General features: G+C 44.2%; 1 protein-coding gene across 3 annotated transcripts in view; it reads left to right on the forward strand.

Moving 5' to 3' along the window:
- The window catches only part of Trpc3 (transient receptor potential cation channel subfamily C member 3), a 68139-nt gene that overhangs the window by 12839 nt on the left and 34236 nt on the right, over positions 1-21064 (forward strand). For all 3 annotated transcript variants that reach the window (XM_057756927.1, XM_057756928.1, XM_057756929.1), the window contains exons 2-3: positions 7102-7873; positions 15853-16020. In XM_057756927.1, the coding sequence (XP_057612910.1) occupies positions 7102-7873; positions 15853-16020 (940 nt within the window). The remainder of the gene's footprint in view (positions 1-7101; positions 7874-15852; positions 16021-21064) is intronic.

A 21064-nucleotide genomic window follows, 5' to 3' on the forward strand; every position in this document is an offset into this window, starting at 1 on the left:
ATGCATGGAGTATAAGCTAAAAGACAAAACAATCATCTAGAAAGTGGCTTCTTGATGCACAGCAGTGAGCTGACTTTGGCACTTGAACTCTTTTTGTTTAAAATTGATATTATTGAGCTCTACATTTTTCTCTGCTCCCCTCCTACTTCTCCCCTCCCCTTCAACCCTCTCCCAAGGTCCCCATGCTCCTAATTTACTCAGGAGATCGTGTCTTTTTCTATTTCCCATGTAGATTAGATCCATGTATGTCTCTCTTGGGGTCCTTGTTGTTGCCTAGGTTCTCTGGGATTGTGGTTTGTAGGCTGGTTTTCTTTACTTTATGTTTAAAAACCACTTATGAGTGAGTACATGTGATAATTGTCTTTCTGGGTCTGGGTTACCTCACTCAAAAAGTAGCTCCATCCACTTTCCTGCAAAATTCAAGCTGTCTTTATTTTTTCTGCTGTGTAGTACTCCATTGTGTAAATGTACCACATTTTCCTTATCCATTCTTCAGTCGAGGGGCATTTAGGTTGTTTCCAGGTTCTGGCTATGACAAACAAAGCTGCTATGAACATAGTTGAGCACATGTCCTTGTGGCATGATTGAGCATCCTTTGGATATATACCCAAAAGTGGTATTACTGGGTCTTGAGGAAGGTTGTTTCCTAATTTTCTGAGAAGTTGCCACACTGACATCCTAAGGGGCTGTACCAGCTTGCATTCCCACCAGCAATGCAGAAGTGTACCCTTTCCCCACAACCTCTCCAGCATAAGCTGTCATCAGTGTTTTTGATCTTGGCCATTCTTACAGGTGTAAAATGGAATCTCGGAGTTGTCTTGACCTGCATTTCTCTGATGGCTAAGGATGTTGAACATTTCCTTAAGTGTCTTTCAGCAATTTTAGATTCCTCTATTGAGAGTTCTCTGTTTAGGTCTGTACTCTATTTTTTTATTGGATTATTTGTTCTTTTGATGACCAATTTCTTGAGTTCTTTGTATATTTTGGAGATCAGACCTCTGTCTGATGTGGGGTTAGTGAAGATTTTTTTTCCCATTCAGTAGGCTGTCTTTTTGTCTTGTTGATCGTGTCCTTTGCTTTACAGAAGCTTTTCAGTTTACGGAGGTCCCATTTATTAACAAGGGCACCCTCGTATGTAAAAAAAAAAAAAAAACACACTTCTAAAGTTTAAATCATACGTTAAACCACACACACTAATAGTGAGAGACTTCAACACTCCACTTCAACACTGGACAGGTCAGACAAACAACAGAAAAATAAGGGAACTAACAGATGTTGTGACTCAAATGGACTTAACAGACATCTATAGAATATTTCATCCAAACATAAAAGAATATACCTTCTTTTCAGCACCTCATGGAACCATCTCAAAAAATTGACCATATACTCGGTAACAAAACAAACCTCAACAAATACAAAAGAATTAGAATAACCCAATGTACCTTATCAGATCACCATGGCTTAAAACACTTGAACTCTTATGAAAGGCCTAATATATCAGTATCCTCGGCTGAATCTGCTCAGTATCTTCAACTCTTTAATTCAGTAACCTTTGTAAAATCTTATTGATGAAGCAAGAACACACCATTGAAAGGTCACAGGTAAAGACACTTTGTAGGCTGCTCTGGCAATCACCTTATGGAAATCAAAATTTCAATGGAAACAAACAAAACAGCAGCAAAAACTACACAGATATAGGGTCATACGTCCTTTAGTCTTTACTACTCAAATACGGCATTTGAACTTTAATTTTGACAGGGCCAGTGTGACAAGTGCTGAAAACCCTGATAACCCAGGGTCACTGGTCTATGGTGCAGGGTCCCATATTTCGGCATATAGGAATTACTAAAGGGGTTCATTTAAAATACATATCCCAGGGTCCCACCCCTGGGAGATGTAGAATAGTCAGTTCCCCTGGAATAAGACAGAAAATCTGCTTCTTAGCCCACGCTTCAGGTAGAAGTCAGGCCACCGTTGTAGAAACAATGTTAGGGAGGTCAGATGACTCCATGGAAAGTTATGACAACTGGGGAGTGTTGCTTGTATTTTTGCTTCTGAGAGGAGTGGAGCAGAAGGTTCCCAATGGCCGTACAAAAATAGTTCCCAGGAGAACTTTTCACCGGCTTAAATGTTTGTACAAATCCAAAGATCCCAAGGAACACTAAAAAAATTACTTAAGCAAATGTAAAGGGTCTTAGTTAATTCTGACTGTGCCAATAAGGCCCCATGGATTGTATCTTCAACAGAAAAACGTTTTCTGACCGTTTTGGAGCCTGGAGTTCCAAGATCAGGGTGCTGACATGGCCAGGTTCTGGTGGGAACTCTTCCTGGCTTGCTAACAGATACCTCCTTTCCCTGCATGTCCTCATATGGTCCTAGCGGCAGAAAGGAGAGGGAGAGGGTTCAGTCTGCAGCGGTCAAATGCTCAGGTTGTCCACCTTAGCACTAAGGAAGGTCCCAAACACAGCCCTGCAGAATTTGTACTTCAGTCAATACTGCTCCAGTGCTTTGTGGGAGCAAAGTCTCTCCAGAGCGCCCTCCAAGTGCTGAGTGGGTAGACCCTTTGTGGGAGCAAAGTCTCTTCAGAGCGCCCTCCAAGTGCTGAGTGGGTAAACCCATTGGTTGAGAGTCTGCGGAGAGGAAAATCCTGAGATGTTCTGTTAACATTGTCAGAGGCTGGCATCTTCTCGCCTTATTTCAAACGCTGAAAGTGACATGTAGAACACCTCTGACTCTGGACCTGTTTACCCACGGAGGCTGACTTCGCTGCATAGGCGCAAAGGAAGGAAGCTTATTTCAGCTCTGTAAGGAAAGCTAGAGAATTCACCTACTGTGAATCCCATGAAATAAGGAGTGCTCACTTGGCTCTTTCATTTTCAAGTGACCGTGTGAGGTATAGTTTGTTTAGCCTGAGAGATCAGGTCTCACCCTTAAGCCATTCAGGATCTTTTAAAGACAGCATGGGCCTGGCTCATTTGGCTGACTTACGCTGTATAGAATTCATCTTAGTCACTGTGGAGAGACACCACGACCAAGGCAACTCTTATAGAAGAAAGTGTTTAATTGGGGATTTGCGTATATTTCAGAGGGTTAGTCCATGCCCATCATGGGGGGAACATGGTAGCTTAGAGGCAGGCATATCTGGAGCAGTATCAGAGAGCTTTAGATCCTGATCTGCGAGGAGCAGTGAGGGGGGGTGAGGGGTGGGCTTTTGAAACTTCAAAGGCTATCCCACAGTGATATCGCTCCTCCAGCAAGGCCATACCTATCCAGCAAGGCCACGCCTCCTAGTCCTTCCCAAACAGTTCCATTAACCAAGCATTCAAACATCTGAACCTATAGGGGCCATTCTCATTCAAACCACGACAGTACTAAAATCAAACATTTTCCCTCCGATATATATTGTGGAGCTAAAGGTTCTGGAAAAAATAAATATTAAGGAAAACATTGACATACTAAGATAGTTGGTTTATACCACAAGGACTTTAGGTAGCAATATTGTACAGTAAATGAGACTCATGACAGATAAGTAGATTTTAGCTGCTCTAATCAAGCGACAGAACAACAAAAAGTAGTGACAGGTGTGTGGTGATATGTGTATTCCCCAGCACCATGTTCTTTAACTCGCATCTTTAAAAAATTAAAATATATATAGCTGATCATGGTGGCTCATATCTATAATCCCAGTACTTTAGAGACTAAGGCAGGCAGATGACCATGGGTTCAGGACCAACCTGGACTATATAGTGAGTTCCAGGATAACCCTGGCTAGAGAGTAATTGAGAGAGACATGTTTTAAAAGAGGGAGGAGCTAGGGGCTGGAGAGGTGGCTCAGAGGTTAAGAGTACTGGCTGCCCTTCCAGAGGTCCTGAGTTCAACTCCCAGCAACCACAGGGTGACTCTAGTGCCCTTTTCTGGTGTGCAGGAAGAACACTGTATACATAATAAACAAATAAATCTTTAAAAGAAAAAGGAGGGGTCTAAAAATACTAAGAAATACCAAGAGAAAAATTCATGAAATAGTCATTTTCTAGTATTCTCAACTCAGGCTCTTTTGCAAAATATTGTAAGCGTCTTTATAGCTACTTCTTTGTAAGCAAGTCATTAAATTAAAAATCTTGTTCATTATGATGAATGATAAAAATTCATTTTCCAAAGAAAAACATAATCCATATGTGTATAAGTTGGAGTTTCATAGACATACTCCGGATGTATATTTTGTTAGGCTTTAGGTAATATCAACATATTATCAATGGCAGAAACAAGACCTTTTATACAACATGGAAATTCTAGCCATTCCAAACTCAACTTATAACTTAACGGGAAGAGCACTGACCCAATGAAATTAGTACTGTCAATACCAATAAATCATCCTCAGTAGTACAAGATTTTCCTAAAGCCCTCATTATAGGGTTTGAAATTCTTCTGTACATTCTGTGATGAATGCCACTTTCTGCTTTGTGCCCATCTGAAAACCATCTACCAACCTTGAGTCCTTCCTGTGTTCCCCCACCTACATAACCTACCCCTACACTCCACGTCTTTAACTGCGGAAAGATTGTAATGTAGTGGTCACCAAAGATACCTACATTTTTAAATAATTGTCAATGACAAGGTTAAATGACACAAATATTTATACATTCTTAACCTTGCTCATAATTGTTCAAACTGTGCATGCGGGCACAAGAGCAAGGTGGAAGTCCCTTCCGTGTTCTTCAGTCCCATGCCCCAGAGTTCCAGGGAAACTGCAGCTGAGAATACAGTGCCTCGTTTTCTCAAGCTCGGAGTGTTGACCTTCCATGCCATCCAGACGTGGAAGTGGGATGTCCTTGAAGTACGATCTGCCCTGGGGTACATAAACACCTTCACTAGGCACCCCTGTTTTCTCAGCAGCAGGAACCCCCTCACTGGGCACCCCTGTTTTCTCAGCAGCAGGAACGCCCTCACCGGGCACCCCTGTTTTCTCAGCAGCAGAAACGCCCTCACTAGGCACCCCTGTTTTCTCGGCAGCAGGAACACCCTCACCAGGCACCCCTGTTTTCTCAGCAGCAGAAACGCCCTTACCGGGCACCCCTGTTTTCTCAGCAGCAGGAACACCCTCACTAGGCACCCCTGTTTTCTCAGCAGCAGGAACACCCTCACCAGGCACCCCTGTTTTCTCGGCAGCAGAAACGCCCTCACTAGGCACCCCTTTTTTCTCAGCTCCCGACAGCCAGGCTTGCTGTGTCCCAGGAGTCTACAGAACTGAGACGATCTGGGTGCCGGCACCCCCACTTCCTTTGCTGGGGAAGCTCCCTAATTTAGCCAGCCCCCCAGGGAGGCCGGTGAAAGGAGGCCTTTCCCATGAATTTTCAAACCCCAGCTCTGTGAATACATTTTTCAGTGGTAGGAGATGTTTCTGAAATATATAGAAATAGAGTGACTGCTTCCCCAGCCACACACTTTTAAGTTGAGTTTATTTGCTTCAAAAGTCAGTAATGTGGAAAAAAGCTTAAATGACATCTTTTGATATAGCTCATACTGAAAAAAAATCTGCAGTTTTTTTAAAAGAAAGTTATTTTGAGCATTGAATCAGAAAAAAATTCATGCAACTAGATAAAGGTAGAGATAGAGATTTGTATATTTGTACAATATTTGGCCAGTAAAATGTATCAGTCATTGAGCTGTTACAGAGAACCACAATGTGAAAATTATATAATTTATTTTGCAATTTTCAGAGACTCAGAACATTTACAAAAGCTTTTATTTATAAACTCACAAAATCTGGGCCTTTTCATTTTGTTCACCATTTTTGCAGAACCGGATGTTGAAACTGGGGCCTTGTGCATACTAAACAATTGCTTTACAGCTCATCTGTTTCCCCAGACCTTGTTTTAGTTTTTACCTTGAGACAGAGTTTACTAAGTTGCCCTGACTGGCTTTGAACTTAAGTGTGTTAACACCCCCTCCCCGCCCCCCCCTCCTCAATTCCTTCCCTAGTAACTGAAACCATAGGTCTGTGCCACCATGCCTGGCATTATTTATTATTTTAAAATGTCTTCCTTCCTTCCTTTCTTTTTGAGGAGACAAGGTCTTGGCTTTCTGAGTTCTGGGATCAGCAGGAGGATCCCCGGGTTTTACATATGGGGTAAGAAGGCCCAGGAAATAAAATCAATTACCCAGACTGCACACACCAGTTCACGGCATTGGCTTTGAGGCAGTTCGGTCTCAGCTGGTGTGGCTGGTGGCAGGATTGCAGGGCACATCGTTCTGGCCCGAGGAGCCATACCTGGAGCGATGTTCGTGAAGTAACACTAGTTATTTTTAATCTACTGGTCAAGCAATTTCCTTCTCGTTCTACAGGTGAATGTGTAATTTAGTAATTAATCAGCCCTTACAATGAGAGTTATATTCAATGAAGTGAATCTAGGTTGATGCTTGGGTTTTCTATTTGGTGAATCTTGTCTAGGTCACTGCAAAGATGAATGCTGTAAAACAAACAAGCAGACAAGCAAACAAACCGACCTTTGGTGGGGGAAGGAAAAAGTTAAAGCTAAGGCCTTGGGAGATGATACTCGACTTAATACTGGGCTGCGTGTATAATTTTGGTTTAGAATGTTATTCTGTCCTGATTCTTGACAAAAATTAACCTCCGTTGGGTACTCCAGCCTGGGGCATGGGTGCTGAGTGTCCATAGACAATGTTCCTAGGATGGGTTTTCTTTTTGTGATAGTGGAGACTGAATCCAAGTCCTCAGACGTGCTAAGCCAAGTGTCTGTCACTAAGCTGTTTAACAGCAGGAACCAGGCTGAAGCGGCAGGGTACAGAGTGGTATGGAGTGCTTTTTGTTCTTTTGTGTTTTTGACTAGGAAAGGGTATGTGCATGAAAATGATTCCGCTATTTTTCCATCCGAAGGCAGAATGAACTGGACCTGCTCTTGGGAAGGGCCATGGGCTCTTCCCTGAAGCTCAGGCAGCCTGTGTTAGGTGAGGGGTAGCTGGGGTGGTCGATCTTAGCAGTTTCCCCAGCCATTCCCTGGCTTTGGGTCTGCAGCCGGGTCTGCTGGGGGAGAAGGATACAGACCTCAAAGTCCCACATTGTTTTGTCACCCCACTGATCAGGTCCTCGGAGGGCAGCCCGTCGAGGTGGCGCACTGCAGGGATGCGTGACAAGGGCCGGCGCCAAGCGGTGCGTGGCCCGGCCTTCATGTTTGGTTCTCGTGGGCCCAGCCTCACAGCCGAGGAGGAGCGCTTCCTAGACGCTGCAGAGTACGGCAACATCCCGGTGGTGCGCAAGATGCTGGAGGAGTCCCAAACGCTCAACGTCAACTGTGTGGACTACATGGGCCAGAATGCACTGCAGCTGGCTGTCGGCAATGAGCATCTGGAGGTGACTGAGCTGCTGCTGAAGAAGGAGAACCTGGCACGTATAGGTGATGCACTGTTGCTAGCCATCAGCAAGGGCTATGTGCGCATCGTGGAGGCCATCCTGGGACACCCAGGTTTTGCGGCCAGCCGGCGCCTGACACTTAGCCCTTGCGAGCAGGAACTGCGGGACGATGACTTCTATGCCTATGATGAGGATGGCACACGCTTCTCGCCTGACATCACGCCCATCATCCTGGCTGCACACTGCCATAAATACGAGGTGGTGCATCTGCTGCTGCTCAAGGGCGCGCGCATCGAGCGGCCCCACGACTACTTCTGTCGCTGTGCTGACTGTGCTGAGAAGCAGCGGCTTGATGCCTTCAGCCACTCGAGGTCTCGGATCAACGCTTACAAGGGACTGGCCAGCCCTGCATACCTGTCGCTCTCCAGCGAGGACCCGGTGCTCACGGCCCTGGAACTCAGCAATGAGCTGGCCAAGCTAGCTAACATAGAGAAGGAGTTCAAGGTAGGCCAGTGGAAGCCCCCTGCCTGCTGTGCTTCTCCTATGCACAAGTGTCAGTTCTGCCCCGTGTCTGTTGGGATTTTGTTTGTTTGTCTGTTTTAAGATAGATCCTCACTTTACTGCTCCAGCTGGCCTCAAATTCACAGCAACCCTCCTGTCTCAACCTCCCAAGTGTTGGGTTGACAAGAATGTGCTACCAGGTCCAGTTTCTTTCTGGTATAGACAGGGTCCTAGGCTGTCCTCATACTTCATAGCTCTTGATGATGGCCAGCTACTCACAACAATCCCCCTGCTTCAGCCTCCCAAATGCTGAGCTTACAGCACGCCTTGCTTTGTGGCTTTTCTCCTCTCAGTGACATGCTGCAGCAAACTCTTTGGTGACAACATAGCACACAGCATTAGAGAGAGGTTGTGATGATGGCTGCTCCGTGTCCTGGATAAGTATTGAAAACCCACAAGTTCTGTGTCTCCCTTTGATGAAAGAGAGATTTGACAAGACTGTCTGCTTTCCAGATTCTTTCTGTTCTGTTGCATGGTATCACCAAGTCAGAAAGCGGGGGGGGGGGGGGGGGGGCTTCTCTTTCTTGTCTCGGATGAAGCGTTCATTTCTTTGAAGTTCTACTCATGACCCCGAGCCTTCATGTATTTCTAGATGTAGCCATGTCCAGCATGCATTTCATAGGCTGTGTGCTTCCCAGGAAAGCTATGATTTCTACTTGACATGTTTGTAGATGGCGGTGTCATATGGCAAAGTCAAGACTGGGCACCCTACCTGAATCAATTAAAAAAGCAAATATAGAATACTACCAAAGTTATGCTATTGTTAATATTAAAGTTGCTTCATTAATGGGACAGATGCCTTGCCTTGAATTCCATGAACGTGTTTAGAGCGGTGAGCTCTTGACTGTTGGGTCAGTCCAGAAACACAAAGGACTGCAAAATGGTTTGCTTTGTCATGGGGCCTTTTCTGTTTCACTGGTTTTCTTAATGGGTTACCTTTTTCTGTCAATCAGTATTATTTTATGAAAATCCTATATTCGTCATAGAGCATTTTAAAAATTGTATTCCAATGCCACCCCTCCTATGCATTTTAAATGCTCCTAGTCCTTAAAACTAGGGTAGAGTGGGTATTTGTCACAAAGGTGAAACTCGCCAGTTCTCGGCAGCCCATTCCCGCTCGCCTGCTCTCTAGGCGAGGAGGTGTTTACAAGCCCTTCTTCCTCAGCATCCAGTCTTTTTAGCAGAGTAATAGCATTAGAATGGGTGTTTGTTCTGCCCTTCACGTCTTAATAAATACTTTTGTAATTAAGTTGGGGGGATTCAAGCGCAGTTGGCAACATAACTCAAGCTAAGGAAAATCTACTTTCTCGAGGATTTCAGGAAAACAGCACAAATTAGCTTGCCCACCTTCAGTCTATAATCTGTCTGCCCACCCTCGCTGTGTCTTGGAGGAGTTCTGGCCTTGGTGTAAGAATCTTGTTAATCTATTCATGGTTTATTCTTTATAAATCTGAATGTTTTGTTGTAAAAAGATGGGGAAATGTGGGGAATTTGAAGAATAAAATAAGTCTTGCTTATGTAAGGACATCTATTATGGACCACTTGAAAACAGTTCTTTCCTCAAATTCAAGATGAAATTTGTTTTTGTTTCACATCTGAGTTTTTAAGACAGGGTCTCATGTAGCCCAGGCTAGCCTTGAACTTGCTGTGCAGCTGAGGATAACCCTGAACTGTTGATCCCCCTGCCTCCACCTCTCAAGGCCTTGGATTACAGACATGCACCACCACACCAAACTTGAAAACTTTTTAGACAGACCATAGCGAGAACATGTTTAAAGCTTCAAACTTATCAGGGAGAGTAGAAAAATATCTGGGCAAAATACTCTTAAACATCATTTCTTTATTTTTGAGATAGTCATAAAACCATAATTCTAAATTGTTTATTTGATACTTCAAATGTTACAGAAACTTGCTTTATGTACTTTTTTGATATATGTTGAAACTCTGCAAGAGAACTTCTATAAAAGGGAATATTTTCTCAGATTACATTTTAATAATTTACTAAAGATGGTGATGTTTGCTGTTCCACACAGAGAAGTCGCCTTGGTGGAGTGATGGAAGAGAATTTGTTATTCATAGTTTCCCCTGCAGCCAGCTAAATCCACGCTGGAAATGCTTAGACTGGAATCTCCTTTACTCTGACGGGAAGGGTCACCTCTGAGAACCTTCCAGAGGTGGGAAAACACGACAAGGGAAAAAGCAAAGCAGGGGAAAACACGCCTGAGTTCTCAAGGCTAGACACCATAGCCGAGGCTATGCAAAATCCATCTGTATCTCAGATGTCCCCAGTCCAGCCTACAGAGCGAGCTTGAGAGTCACAGAGACCTTGTGAGCCGGAACAGCAGCTCCTCGGGAGTCGGTCTCTGGAGAGTCACTCCGCCTCACCACCCACCTTGTCTTCCCCATCCTGAGCCATCTTTTTCGGTTCCTTCTTATCCCATCTCTCCTTTACCCTCTCACCCCACACCCCGGTCTGTCATCTGTCGGGGCTGTAGGCAGCCAAAGACCTAGCCCAGCCGTCCGGTCCCTGACAGGATGGGACGAGCGAAGATGGCTCCTGAGGAAAGCAGGTAACCTAATTCGCCCTGTTCTGTGCTGTTCGCTGTACTTCTTCCCAGAGGGATTTTCAGCTCGGAGTCCTGGCCTGAAAATGAGGAAACAGCGTGTTGCTCCCTGGTGAAGCACGGGCGATGTCTTCCCCTTCCAGACACCTGTTCTAGCGTCTTAGCACTGACCTGGAAGGCACATTTTCTCACCATTGCCTCACTCCCCACAGTTCCTCGGGGAGTACAGAGAACATGAGAAGGTCGTTGTCTCAGGAACCTGAGCCCTCAAGGTCACGGATTTAGAGGAACTGATCGAGGCTAGCCAGCGGCGTGTTATTCACGGAGCAGCGTGGCTGTGCAGATGGTGTCTATCGCTGTTCTGAGAAATAGAGACTGGGATCTCATCATCCGCCAGTCAATGGCAAGGGAGCCTGCCATTTATTAGAGACAAGAACACAAGTAGGAATTGCAAGATTCTAATTGGGCCGGTGATGCACTTTTCTGGTTAAAACAAATAAAAGAAAGGCAAGCGATCCCCCCTCCCTGTGCCTCTACTTTTCCTTCAGAGTAGAAAGCAGTTTCAGTTCCTACCATAGTAGACCTAGAAGGAAAAGGGGAAGGAACAAGACCACAAGTTAGAAGGAAATGCTGGGAACAATCTTGTCTGACAGACCTCTCAGTTTATAAGCGGGAGGAAAACAGAGGCCAAGGTCATATTGACTAAACCCATCACGGCATCTTGGTTCCCGGGCCTAGGTTTTATTTATTTAAGATTTATTTATTTTTACTTTATGTGTACCAGTGTTTTGCCTGTGTGTGCATGTATGTGCACCACATGTGTGCCTGGCGCCCTCAGAGACCAGAAGAGGGTATGGGGTCCCCGGGAACTGCAGTTACACACAGTTACAGGCTGCCGTTTGAGTGCTGGGAACCAAACTCAGCCCTTCTGGACGAGCATCTAGTGCTCTAAACCACTGAGCGAGCCACCTCTCCACCCAGATCTTGGGTTTTATGTTCAAAATAACATGCCTTCTGACACTGACGCGTGTCTCAGCCTCCTGGTGCATACCAAGCATGCTCTTGGCATTTAGTCCTCTCGGGACAAACAGAAGGTAGGATTCTGCTTAAGGAAAAGGCTGAGGAAATCCCAGATTAACCCAGCTGGTACATGGTCAGAATGGAGATTAAACCATATACATTATAAGGGGTGTGGAGAAGCCGTGATGAAACTGGACGGCATTGCTCTGCCTCAGGTTTAACAGGTCCTTGGAGTTTTTCGTTTCTGCTCTGGTCACCTGACTTGGTAGAGAGACCATGTTCTGAGAAAGAGCTGTGAAGCTGACTCCACAAAACTAAACTGAAAGCAGCTTGGTGTCTCTGCTGGTCTGATCTGGGCCGTGAAGCCGCGTGCGGTGGGGAGGAGCCCAGGGTGGACCAGCAGACAATGCAGATGTTGTCAATGGAGGGAAGAGTGTCATTGGCCAGAGTGCTTCATCCTTTTGTTTTTGTTTTTCTTTTTTTCTCCTTTTTTTAAATTGATTTTTATTGAGCTCTGCATTTTTCTCTGCTCCCCTCCCTGCCTCTCCCCTACCCTGCAACCCTCTCCCATGGTCCCCATGCTCCCAATTTACTTAGGAGATCTTGTCTTTTTCTACTTCCCATGTAGATTAGATCCATGTATGTCTCTCTTAGTGTCTTCATTGTTGTCTAGTTTCTCTGGGATTATGATTTGTGGGCTGGTTTTCTTTTGCTTTATGTTTAAAAACCACCTGAGTACATGTGATAATTGTCTTTCTGTGTCTGGGTTACCTCACTCAGAATGATGTTTTCTAGCTCCATCCATTTGCCTGCAAAATTCAAGCTGTCTTTATTTTTTTCTGCTGTGTAGTACTCCATTTTGTAAATATACCACATTTTTTTTAACTATTCTTCAGTCAAGGGGCATTTAGGTTGTTTCCAGGTTTTGGCTATGACAAACAAAGCTGCTATGAACATAGTTAAGTACATGTCCTTGTGGCACGATTGAGCATCCTTTGGATATATACCCAAAAGTGGTATTACTGGGTCTTGCGGAAGGTTGTTTCCTAATTTTCTGAGAAATCACCACACTGACATCCAAAGGGTCTGAACCAGCTTGCATTCCTACCAGCAATGCAGAAGTGTTCCCTTTTCCCCACAACCTCTCCAGCATAAGTTGTCATCAGTGTTTTTGATCTTGACCATTCTTACAGGTGTAAGATGGAATCTCAGAGTTGTTTAGACTTGCATTTCTCTGATGACTAAGAACTCGGAGTACTCCATCTTTTCCTGAGCACTCTGGATAGCTCTAAAAGCCATGACTGAAGCAAGGAACTCAGCAGGGGCCAGGCGAAGTGGTACCTGCCTGTAGGCTAAGCGGCTAAGGAGGCTGGATGGAGGACCCCAGGACCTAGAGTTGGAAGCCATCTTGGGAAGCAGAGTAAGACCCTGTGTTAAAACAAAAATCAAAACCCAGCATTATCTGTTCCTTGATTGTTTTCTGTACTTGGGCAGCAGACATCTTCCAATAGTAACTGTCTAATCTGCACAAACAAAACGTTATCCCTACAACTTACAGTATCCCTGAAGCTTTCTGTTTGTTTCTGTCTTGACTGATTGATCGGTCAGGCTATGTAAGAAATTACCCGGATTTAAACTGAACAACTTCCAGGTGATGATTTTAAAAGCTAGTGAAGCGACCCTGACCTGTCACAACTTCACAGCACGGAAGTCTTGCTGACTTCCGAGAGACAAAGAAAGGATCCACCCACCTCTGCTACACCAAATCCTATAGAACACCCCGAACCGAGGAATGACAGGAGGAACCTCCATGTACAAGGCTGTGTTAGGAAAGGAGCGTGTATGGAAGCGTCATGGATGTAGTCCTGTAAACCATGATAAAACACCATACCAGCTGGGGAACGGCAGGCAGATGGGCGTTTAACTGACACGCACTCTGCATAGGAACCAGAGACTGCGTGTTTGATTAATATTATCATGTTAATGGAGCCAGTGTGAATGGAAACTGGGGTTTTATTCATTTTATCTGTTCCCTTATGAGGGCATGAGGATTAACTGTTACGTTCTTTGTCGGCATTTGCTGATAATCGAAGTGGAAACTATTCCAGTCTGCGTATCCTTTAACGACCTCCTCTTCTTGTTTATTTTAGTTGGTGGTGTGGTTTCTGCCTACCAAATCACATTGTTTAAGGGAGAAGAAAATTGGAATTCCTTGTGTCTTCCTGAAATATAATGTTTTTGGAGCCTAGAAATTCTGTGAAGTATCACTTAGTTATCAAGACACAGTATCTCAGAACACATTGAAGCAAGGGATTCTATTTTCTCAAGTACATCAATTAGATTGTCATGTGGTTAACTTTTAAATTTTTTTCAAACAGGGTCTAGCTATATAGCCCAGACTAGCCTCCAACTTGTCATCCTCCTGCCTCAGCTTCTTAAATGCTATGGTTATAGAGTGTCTGGCTTAAATTTTTCTATAGGCTAAAATTTTAGTCAAAGCCGCCAAGGTAGAAATGGGGTTTCCGAAAGTAAGACACTTCCCCAAGAGACAGCCAGTGGTACCTTAACTGGACCCAATGGGCTAAAAATAGAGCTCCATTCTGAAGGTAACAGGGAGGCTGCCAACCACCCATCACACCAAATAAATATGCAAATGGCATTAAAGATTCACAGATTATTTTTAGCAAAGTGTTAGTTCCAGTGGCCTGGAAACTTTTCTCTCAGGTATTGATACTCTGTAACCCTGGAGAATCCAATTCCATAGAATCAGCCATTTCTCTCTTTCTGTTCCTGCAGGGAACCATGGCATGCCCTTCAACTGAACCAGAAAGATGGTTCTCTATTGGGACAGGCCCGCCTCCTCTCCAGTTACTGTCAATCATTCATAAACTCTGAGCTGAATAGGACTGCCGGGTCCTTCCTTAGTTTTTACTTCAGGGCAGGATGTAAGACTTGCATTTCCGGCAGGGTCCTTGGTGTCGCCGACACTGCACTAACAGATCTGGGTTTGAGAGGCAGTGTTTCTCGCAATGCCGCAGATAAGAAACGGGGTGCATTTTCATATAACGTCGCCTTTTTGCATCATTCTGCCACACTAGAAAGTTTTCAGTATGGAAGTGGCCCTAATTTAGCTTCAGAATAGCTATTGCTTATACAAAGAGATAAAACTTGTTTTGACTTTGGCATTCAGTATCGGCACTTAGCCATGGTCTCTTTTTTCCTTCATATAACAAACTTTTATATAACAGAAGGGTCCTTTCTGGGTCTAGTTAATTGCCTTTATAAAAGAGGAAAAAAATAGGGAGAAAGGGAACGAAAAAACACAGAAGAGAGAAAATCCCAGTGTTCTAAATCAGCTTGGAACTCCAGTATCCAGCGAGAGGTGCCTTCTCTGCTCTCTGGACCTGGAATCCTGGCATTTCTGCAGACTCCACAGGCAGGAGTGTTTGTAGTGTTAGGATGTGCAATTATACTTCTGTTGTTATTTAATACAAACCAGTGACTTGTGTGCATACCACATTTTTGTTGGAGCTACTTTTGGTTTTTTTGGTGAGATGGGATCTTACATAGTAGCCCAGGCAGACCTCAAATTCACTACATAGCCCAAGCTTGACTCAAATTCATGGTGGTGTTCCTCCTGTGAGCTCTCATGCCTGGCTCTTTTGTGGAAATTTTATTTTCATAAGCTGGTGTGATGTTGCACACCTAAAATCACAGCACTGGGTAGGTAGAACCAGGAAGATTTCTAATTTAAGGCCAGCTGTGGCTACAGGGTGAGTTCTAGGCTGGTATGAAGTACACAGAAAGACCCCATCTCAAAGGCAAAGGAAGACCCCATCTCAAAGGCAAACACCCCTACAAAATCTCAGCACCAAATGCACCTTAGGCAAGTCCTGTACTATGAGCTATGGCCCAGCTACACTTTGAACTTGATAAATAATAATTGACCATATTATGATATGCCATATAGTATGCTGATACAGGTATACAATACTGAATGGTTAAATCAAGCAGATTAGCATATTGTGCCTCTCTACCTCCTGGCCTCTTGCTAAGCACCATTCTGTTCTTCGTTTCTAGGACTTTGACATTTTAAGAGTCCACATATAAGTAAGATCATGTCCATATAAGTTTCAGAGCTCTCGTTCAGCTGGGCAGAAGGAAACTTAGTGAGGACAGGAGAATCCAGCTGTGTCTGCCTTAAGCAGCCTTGTATCCAGGTAGGGGCTGCCTACCCTACCCAGGCAGGGTCACCTTTATCTGTTCCCCCATCATCCCCAGGCACAGGCCCTGAATTAGAGAAATTCTTGACATTAAATACCAACCCTCTCATTTTAGAACGACTACAGGAAACTCTCCATGCAATGCAAAGACCTGTGCCGGGACTCGGAAGAAGTGGAGGCCATTCTGAACGGAGATCTGGAGTCAGCAGAGCCCCTGGAGACACACAGACACAAGGCTTCCCTGAGTCGCGTCAAACTTGCCATTAAGTACGAAGTAAAAAAGGTGAGTGAGCCAGTCATTCATAGACATGAACGGGTGGTGCTGCCGTCCAAAGGAACGCTTGGAAAACAATCAGAATAGATTGAGGACGCATGGAGCAAAGTTAAATGTCATTAGGTTCTGTCCCTTCTCAAGGGTTATCTGTTATAGGATCCAGGGCTTCTCGATGGCAAGGATGAGCCTTCTCTATATTTCCATTTCCTCCAATAAGAGGATTCTGTCTCTAATGTATCTCAGAGCTTTAGTGTAATTTAAATGGATTAGGATAAACCAAGCACTCTGCAAACTGTGCATTTGAATGTCGTTAATAATAACAGCATGGTCGCACACATGTCTAATACCAGCACTTGGAAAGTGGAGGCAGGGGAATCAGGAGTTCAAAGCCTGCCTCAGCTAACTAGCAAGTCTGGGTTCACCCTGGGCTACATAAGATGCAATCTCAGAAACAAAATAAAACAAAAAATAAAATAATGATAATGATAAGGCTGCTGCTTGCATGAGTTCGTAAGGTACCACAGCATACGTTCCTGTGTTGATCCTTACCACAAACCTGTATCTATTTTACCTACAAACCAGCTAAGACAGATGATAGGATTCCATTATAGAAAGAAACTGAGGGCTACCAAGCTTAAATGACGTGTCTGCTGTGACACAAATATGGAGATAGTCATGCCAAGGCCATAAATAAAGACTACGGTTACTTTTACTGTGGCTGCTACAGAAAAACTGTTTCGTATTTTCATTTTCTAGTTTGCATTGAGCTATTAAACAATTGATGAAAATAGCAGTTAAATTATCTCATGTGAAAAATCTGAGTTTCTGGAATTGGATAGTTTAAGTATATTATGTAACAGAGAGGGACTAGAGAGAGATTAGTGGTCAGAAACATATACCGCTCTTCCAGAGGACCCAATTTTAGTTGCTAACGACCATGGTGAGCGCCTCACAACTACCTGTAACTCCAGCTCCAGGGGATTCAATGCTGGACAACAAACTCCCACCTACACACACACACACACACACACACACACACTTAAAATAAAATAAATCTTTGATAATAAAAGCTAGAAGCTGACAAAGCAGCAGCTATGTGAGGAGTGTGTCTTGAGTATGATCTGGTCGTCTGTGAACAGCCATGTCGTCTGTTCTTCCTTTGGTGTGTTCTCATGCTTACAAGGAAAGGCGTAGATCCAAGCTGCCAGGGTCACCTCGAGATGTCACCAGGGGTTCTTGACTGGCCATGGACATCACTTAGACCCTGGTCTACTCTTCAGGAAAGTGGGGAAAATGACAGTTGTTTAAAGATTCTGTGAGATAATGCATATAATTATCACGAGGACCAATTTGTGCCGTTCACTAATGACTGGCTCACAGCATCTCTGCTACATAACTTTGTGTCAGAATGATGGCTCTTATGCAAGCTGAAGAACAAAAGACAATTTTGTGTTCCTTGCTCTAAATCCAACCCTTGGTATCAAACTAGTTTATCAAGAAAGAAGTTAGCAAAGGTCCCTTGGAAGTTCTTAGACTCGAAAGGAAAAGCAAAGGGACCTGCTTGTACAACCCAGACATCCAGAAACCTCGACCAGATCCAAGCCCAGGACTCCCTGGGACCATCTGCTGTGAGTGGCCAGTGATGGCACTAACTGGAGGGACACTGAGCCCTTGTCTGGTTGTCCTAAGACCTCTTGCAACTCAAGCCTGCCACTGGCCTCTGGCCAATGAAACCTAAGCCAGCATTCACATTCTAACAAAGCAAGGGTGGAGAAACATCTCTCCCACACTTTCCAGGTATGAGAAGGCTGCACGGACACACACGCATGTCCACTCACAGGCACACACACTTCCACCACAACACAGAGGACTTTGTGTCATATCCGTGGGATTTGGGTCAGTCATTAATGCTGGGAAGATTTATTTTCACTAGAAATTGGAAGAACACAACTTTTCTGGGAACAGATCCTATCAAAGATAACCAAATGCCTCTTGGGAAGTTCTTCCTGGGAGGTTTTGCTTATACTGGGGGAAAGATAATTTGGAACAAGACTGATGGCAAGCCGTTTTCAGAAAAGCGTCCAGACAAAGTCACAGATCTTGTAACATGAGTCTCTTGTGTTTGACACCTGAGAGGGGAGAATTGATTTCAGTTGTCACAGACTTTTTATCATCTCGTCAAAAGTGCCACGCTAGCAGAAACAGCTCATCTGCAGAGATGCTCTGTCGCCAACCCACTGCAGACTGAATGGCTTACCCAATTTCAAACAAGTGGATGCATCGATTACAATGTATGCAGTGTTGTAAGCAAAAATTTGTTACCAATCAACATGCATGGCTATGAATTTAATGTTTATTAGGAAAGGGCTTTTTATATAATAATATTAGACATCATGAAGGACTGGAGAGATAACCCAGAGGTTAAGGGCACTTGCTGCTCTTGCATAGGACCCAGGTTTGGTCACCGTTATTGACATGGTGGCTCACAACCAAACATAACTCCAGTTCCAGGAGATCCAACGCCCTCTTCTGGCCACTGTGGGCACTAGGCACACATGTGATGTACGTACATGCAGGTAAAACACTTATATACATACAATTTTTTAAAATCTTTTTTAAGTAAGCCTTAAAACAAAATTACAGATAACTTGACAGCATATAGTTTGGAACTTCCAGACACTAGAAAGATCATCAACAAAGTCTGGAAGGAAGGGGCCGGAGAGATTCCTTCGCAGTTAAGAGAATTTGCTGTTCTTGAAGAGGACCTGGGTTAAGTTCTCAGGCTCACAACCATCCGGTGGTTGTGCAAGGTGCACATACATGCAGGCAAAACACGCATACACATGAAATACATAAATCTAAAAACATTTGTTAATGAAAGTAAATAAAAGATGTAAACCCTGTGGTAATAAACATCAGCTAGGTGTGATGGTACATGCCTGTGATCTGAGTGTTCACGAGGCTGAGGTAGGAGGACCACTAGCGTCCATATTAAAACCTGTTTCAACCTTCATTCAGAGTAAAGAAATGCTATATATACACTCTCGATGAATAGTTACAGTGCTAGGTGGTATTGATGAAATCAGTAATTCAATTCTGTCTTTTCTGCCTTAGAGAACATTTACTCCTTTCGTTCTAACTCTGGTCATACCTCTCTGCTATTCTGTGCTAGGAGAGCAGGGCTTGTCCTCCCTGCCCCATTCCCCCCACCCAGAACACACGCCCCCATCTCTACCTACATCATGGTGAACAATCTTTATTATAGGAAATTTGTTGACTGGATATGGTAGGCTATTTAGTCTGTAAAACTAGGCTCTAGAGAAAAATAATTTCCGGAGTTCTTCCCCAGTGCTCTAATTTCATCCTTAACAGAAAAGTAATCTAAAAATTAGACCTGTGGCAATACGGACACATTCAGTTATCCACGGGTGTGTTTCTCCGCAGAAGGTGTAAGAAGCCTCAGACCTGAGGGTGCAGAGGGAGAATGAGGGACGTACACGTGACTAACATAAAAGGTCATTAAAACAAGAGTGGAAACCCCCAAGAATTTTGCATAGCATTCCACACTTGAGAGGAGTTTAAATAGATAATATAACACAGTCATTTTAGGTGTACGCTTATTCAGTTGTCTTCCATCTCCTTGTCCTTGTTGATGGTGCAACTGCCATCCTACTGCTCATTTGACTCTCTCTCTCTCTCTCTCTCTCTCTCTCTCTCTCTCTCTCTGTGTGTGTGTGTGTGTGTTCTGTAAGGCGTGATAGTTTTGTTCTATTGAAAGATTGAAATGTTTTATATATATATTGTGTACAATATTCTATCTGTGTGTATGCCTGCAGGCCAGAAGAGGGCACCAGACCCCATTACAGATGGTTGTGAGCCACCATGTGGTTGCTGGGAATTGAACTCAGGACCTTTGGAAGAGGTCTTAACCTCTGAGCCATCTCTCCAGCCCAATTGAAATGTTCTTATGTGTCAAGCCTTTTCTCTTCGAATCAGAAAGCCTCAAATCACGGTATTATTTCTGTAATGACTTCCATTTGCTGGTCCACTGCAGTTGGGAAACAACACAAGAATCTGACGCAGCCAGCTATGACCGTGTGGCATCATAAGGACATTTTCCCAGGAAACAGAGTGGTTTAAGAGATAAAGGCCTCTGCCTTCTTTTGAAGTTGTTGGAAAGAAAGAAAGGAAAAAAAAACCAATCTCCTGATGGATTAGGGTGTTTTGCTCTCAATTGCTAATATTGTATTGATTTTATTTTTTTAAGATGTGCCTTGTGTATTTGTATTAGGAGTTTTAAATTGTTGAGGAAGTTCTATTTGTATGGATTTTAAACATATTCAACAGAGATGACATTACATAGCTCAAGAGCATAGGCTGTGATCCTGGTGACAGGAAATTAGCCAGATATGCTGAGTTTACCTTCACAGCAGGTGAGGTGCTAGGATTTAACATGCACCAAGTGTTGGCACCTGTGGTACAAGCCCCAAGGGTTGATGTGTATCATCCCTCATACTCTGTGTGGAAAAGGTGGCCAAGTGTTGGGAGAGGCTCAGACCTATAATCCCGGCATGAGGGAGACTGAAGCAGGAGGATTGCTTTCTGCTCTAGGCCAGCTTGGGCTATAGAGTAAGACCCTGCCTCAAAATCAAAACAAACCAAAGCAGGCTGGTGGGATGGCTCAGCGAGGAAAGGCGCTTGCTGGGGAAGCATGGCAATCTGAGTTCACCCCCCTGCGCCCTAGTTGCCTTTTCAACTTGACACAGGCGGAGTTATCTGGGAAGAAGAACCTCGGTTGAGAAAATGGCACCATCGTTGCCTGTAGGCAAGTCTGTGGGGATATGGGAGGGGGAGGGCCCAGCCCCCAGCCCATCATGGGCAATGGCATCCCCAAGAGGATGGACCTAGGTTACACAAAAAAATAAAAAAAATAACAGCAACAACAAAGAAGCGAACAAAAACCAACAAATTAAGCAAGCCCCAAGGAGCAAGCCAGTAAGCAGCACTCCTCCATGGCTTCTGCTTCAGCTCCTGCTCCAGGTGCCTGCCATGA

Source organism: Chionomys nivalis, chromosome 24 (genome assembly GCF_950005125.1).
Source record: "Chionomys nivalis chromosome 24, mChiNiv1.1, whole genome shotgun sequence".
Classification (NCBI taxonomy): domain Eukaryota; kingdom Metazoa; phylum Chordata; class Mammalia; order Rodentia; family Cricetidae; genus Chionomys; species Chionomys nivalis.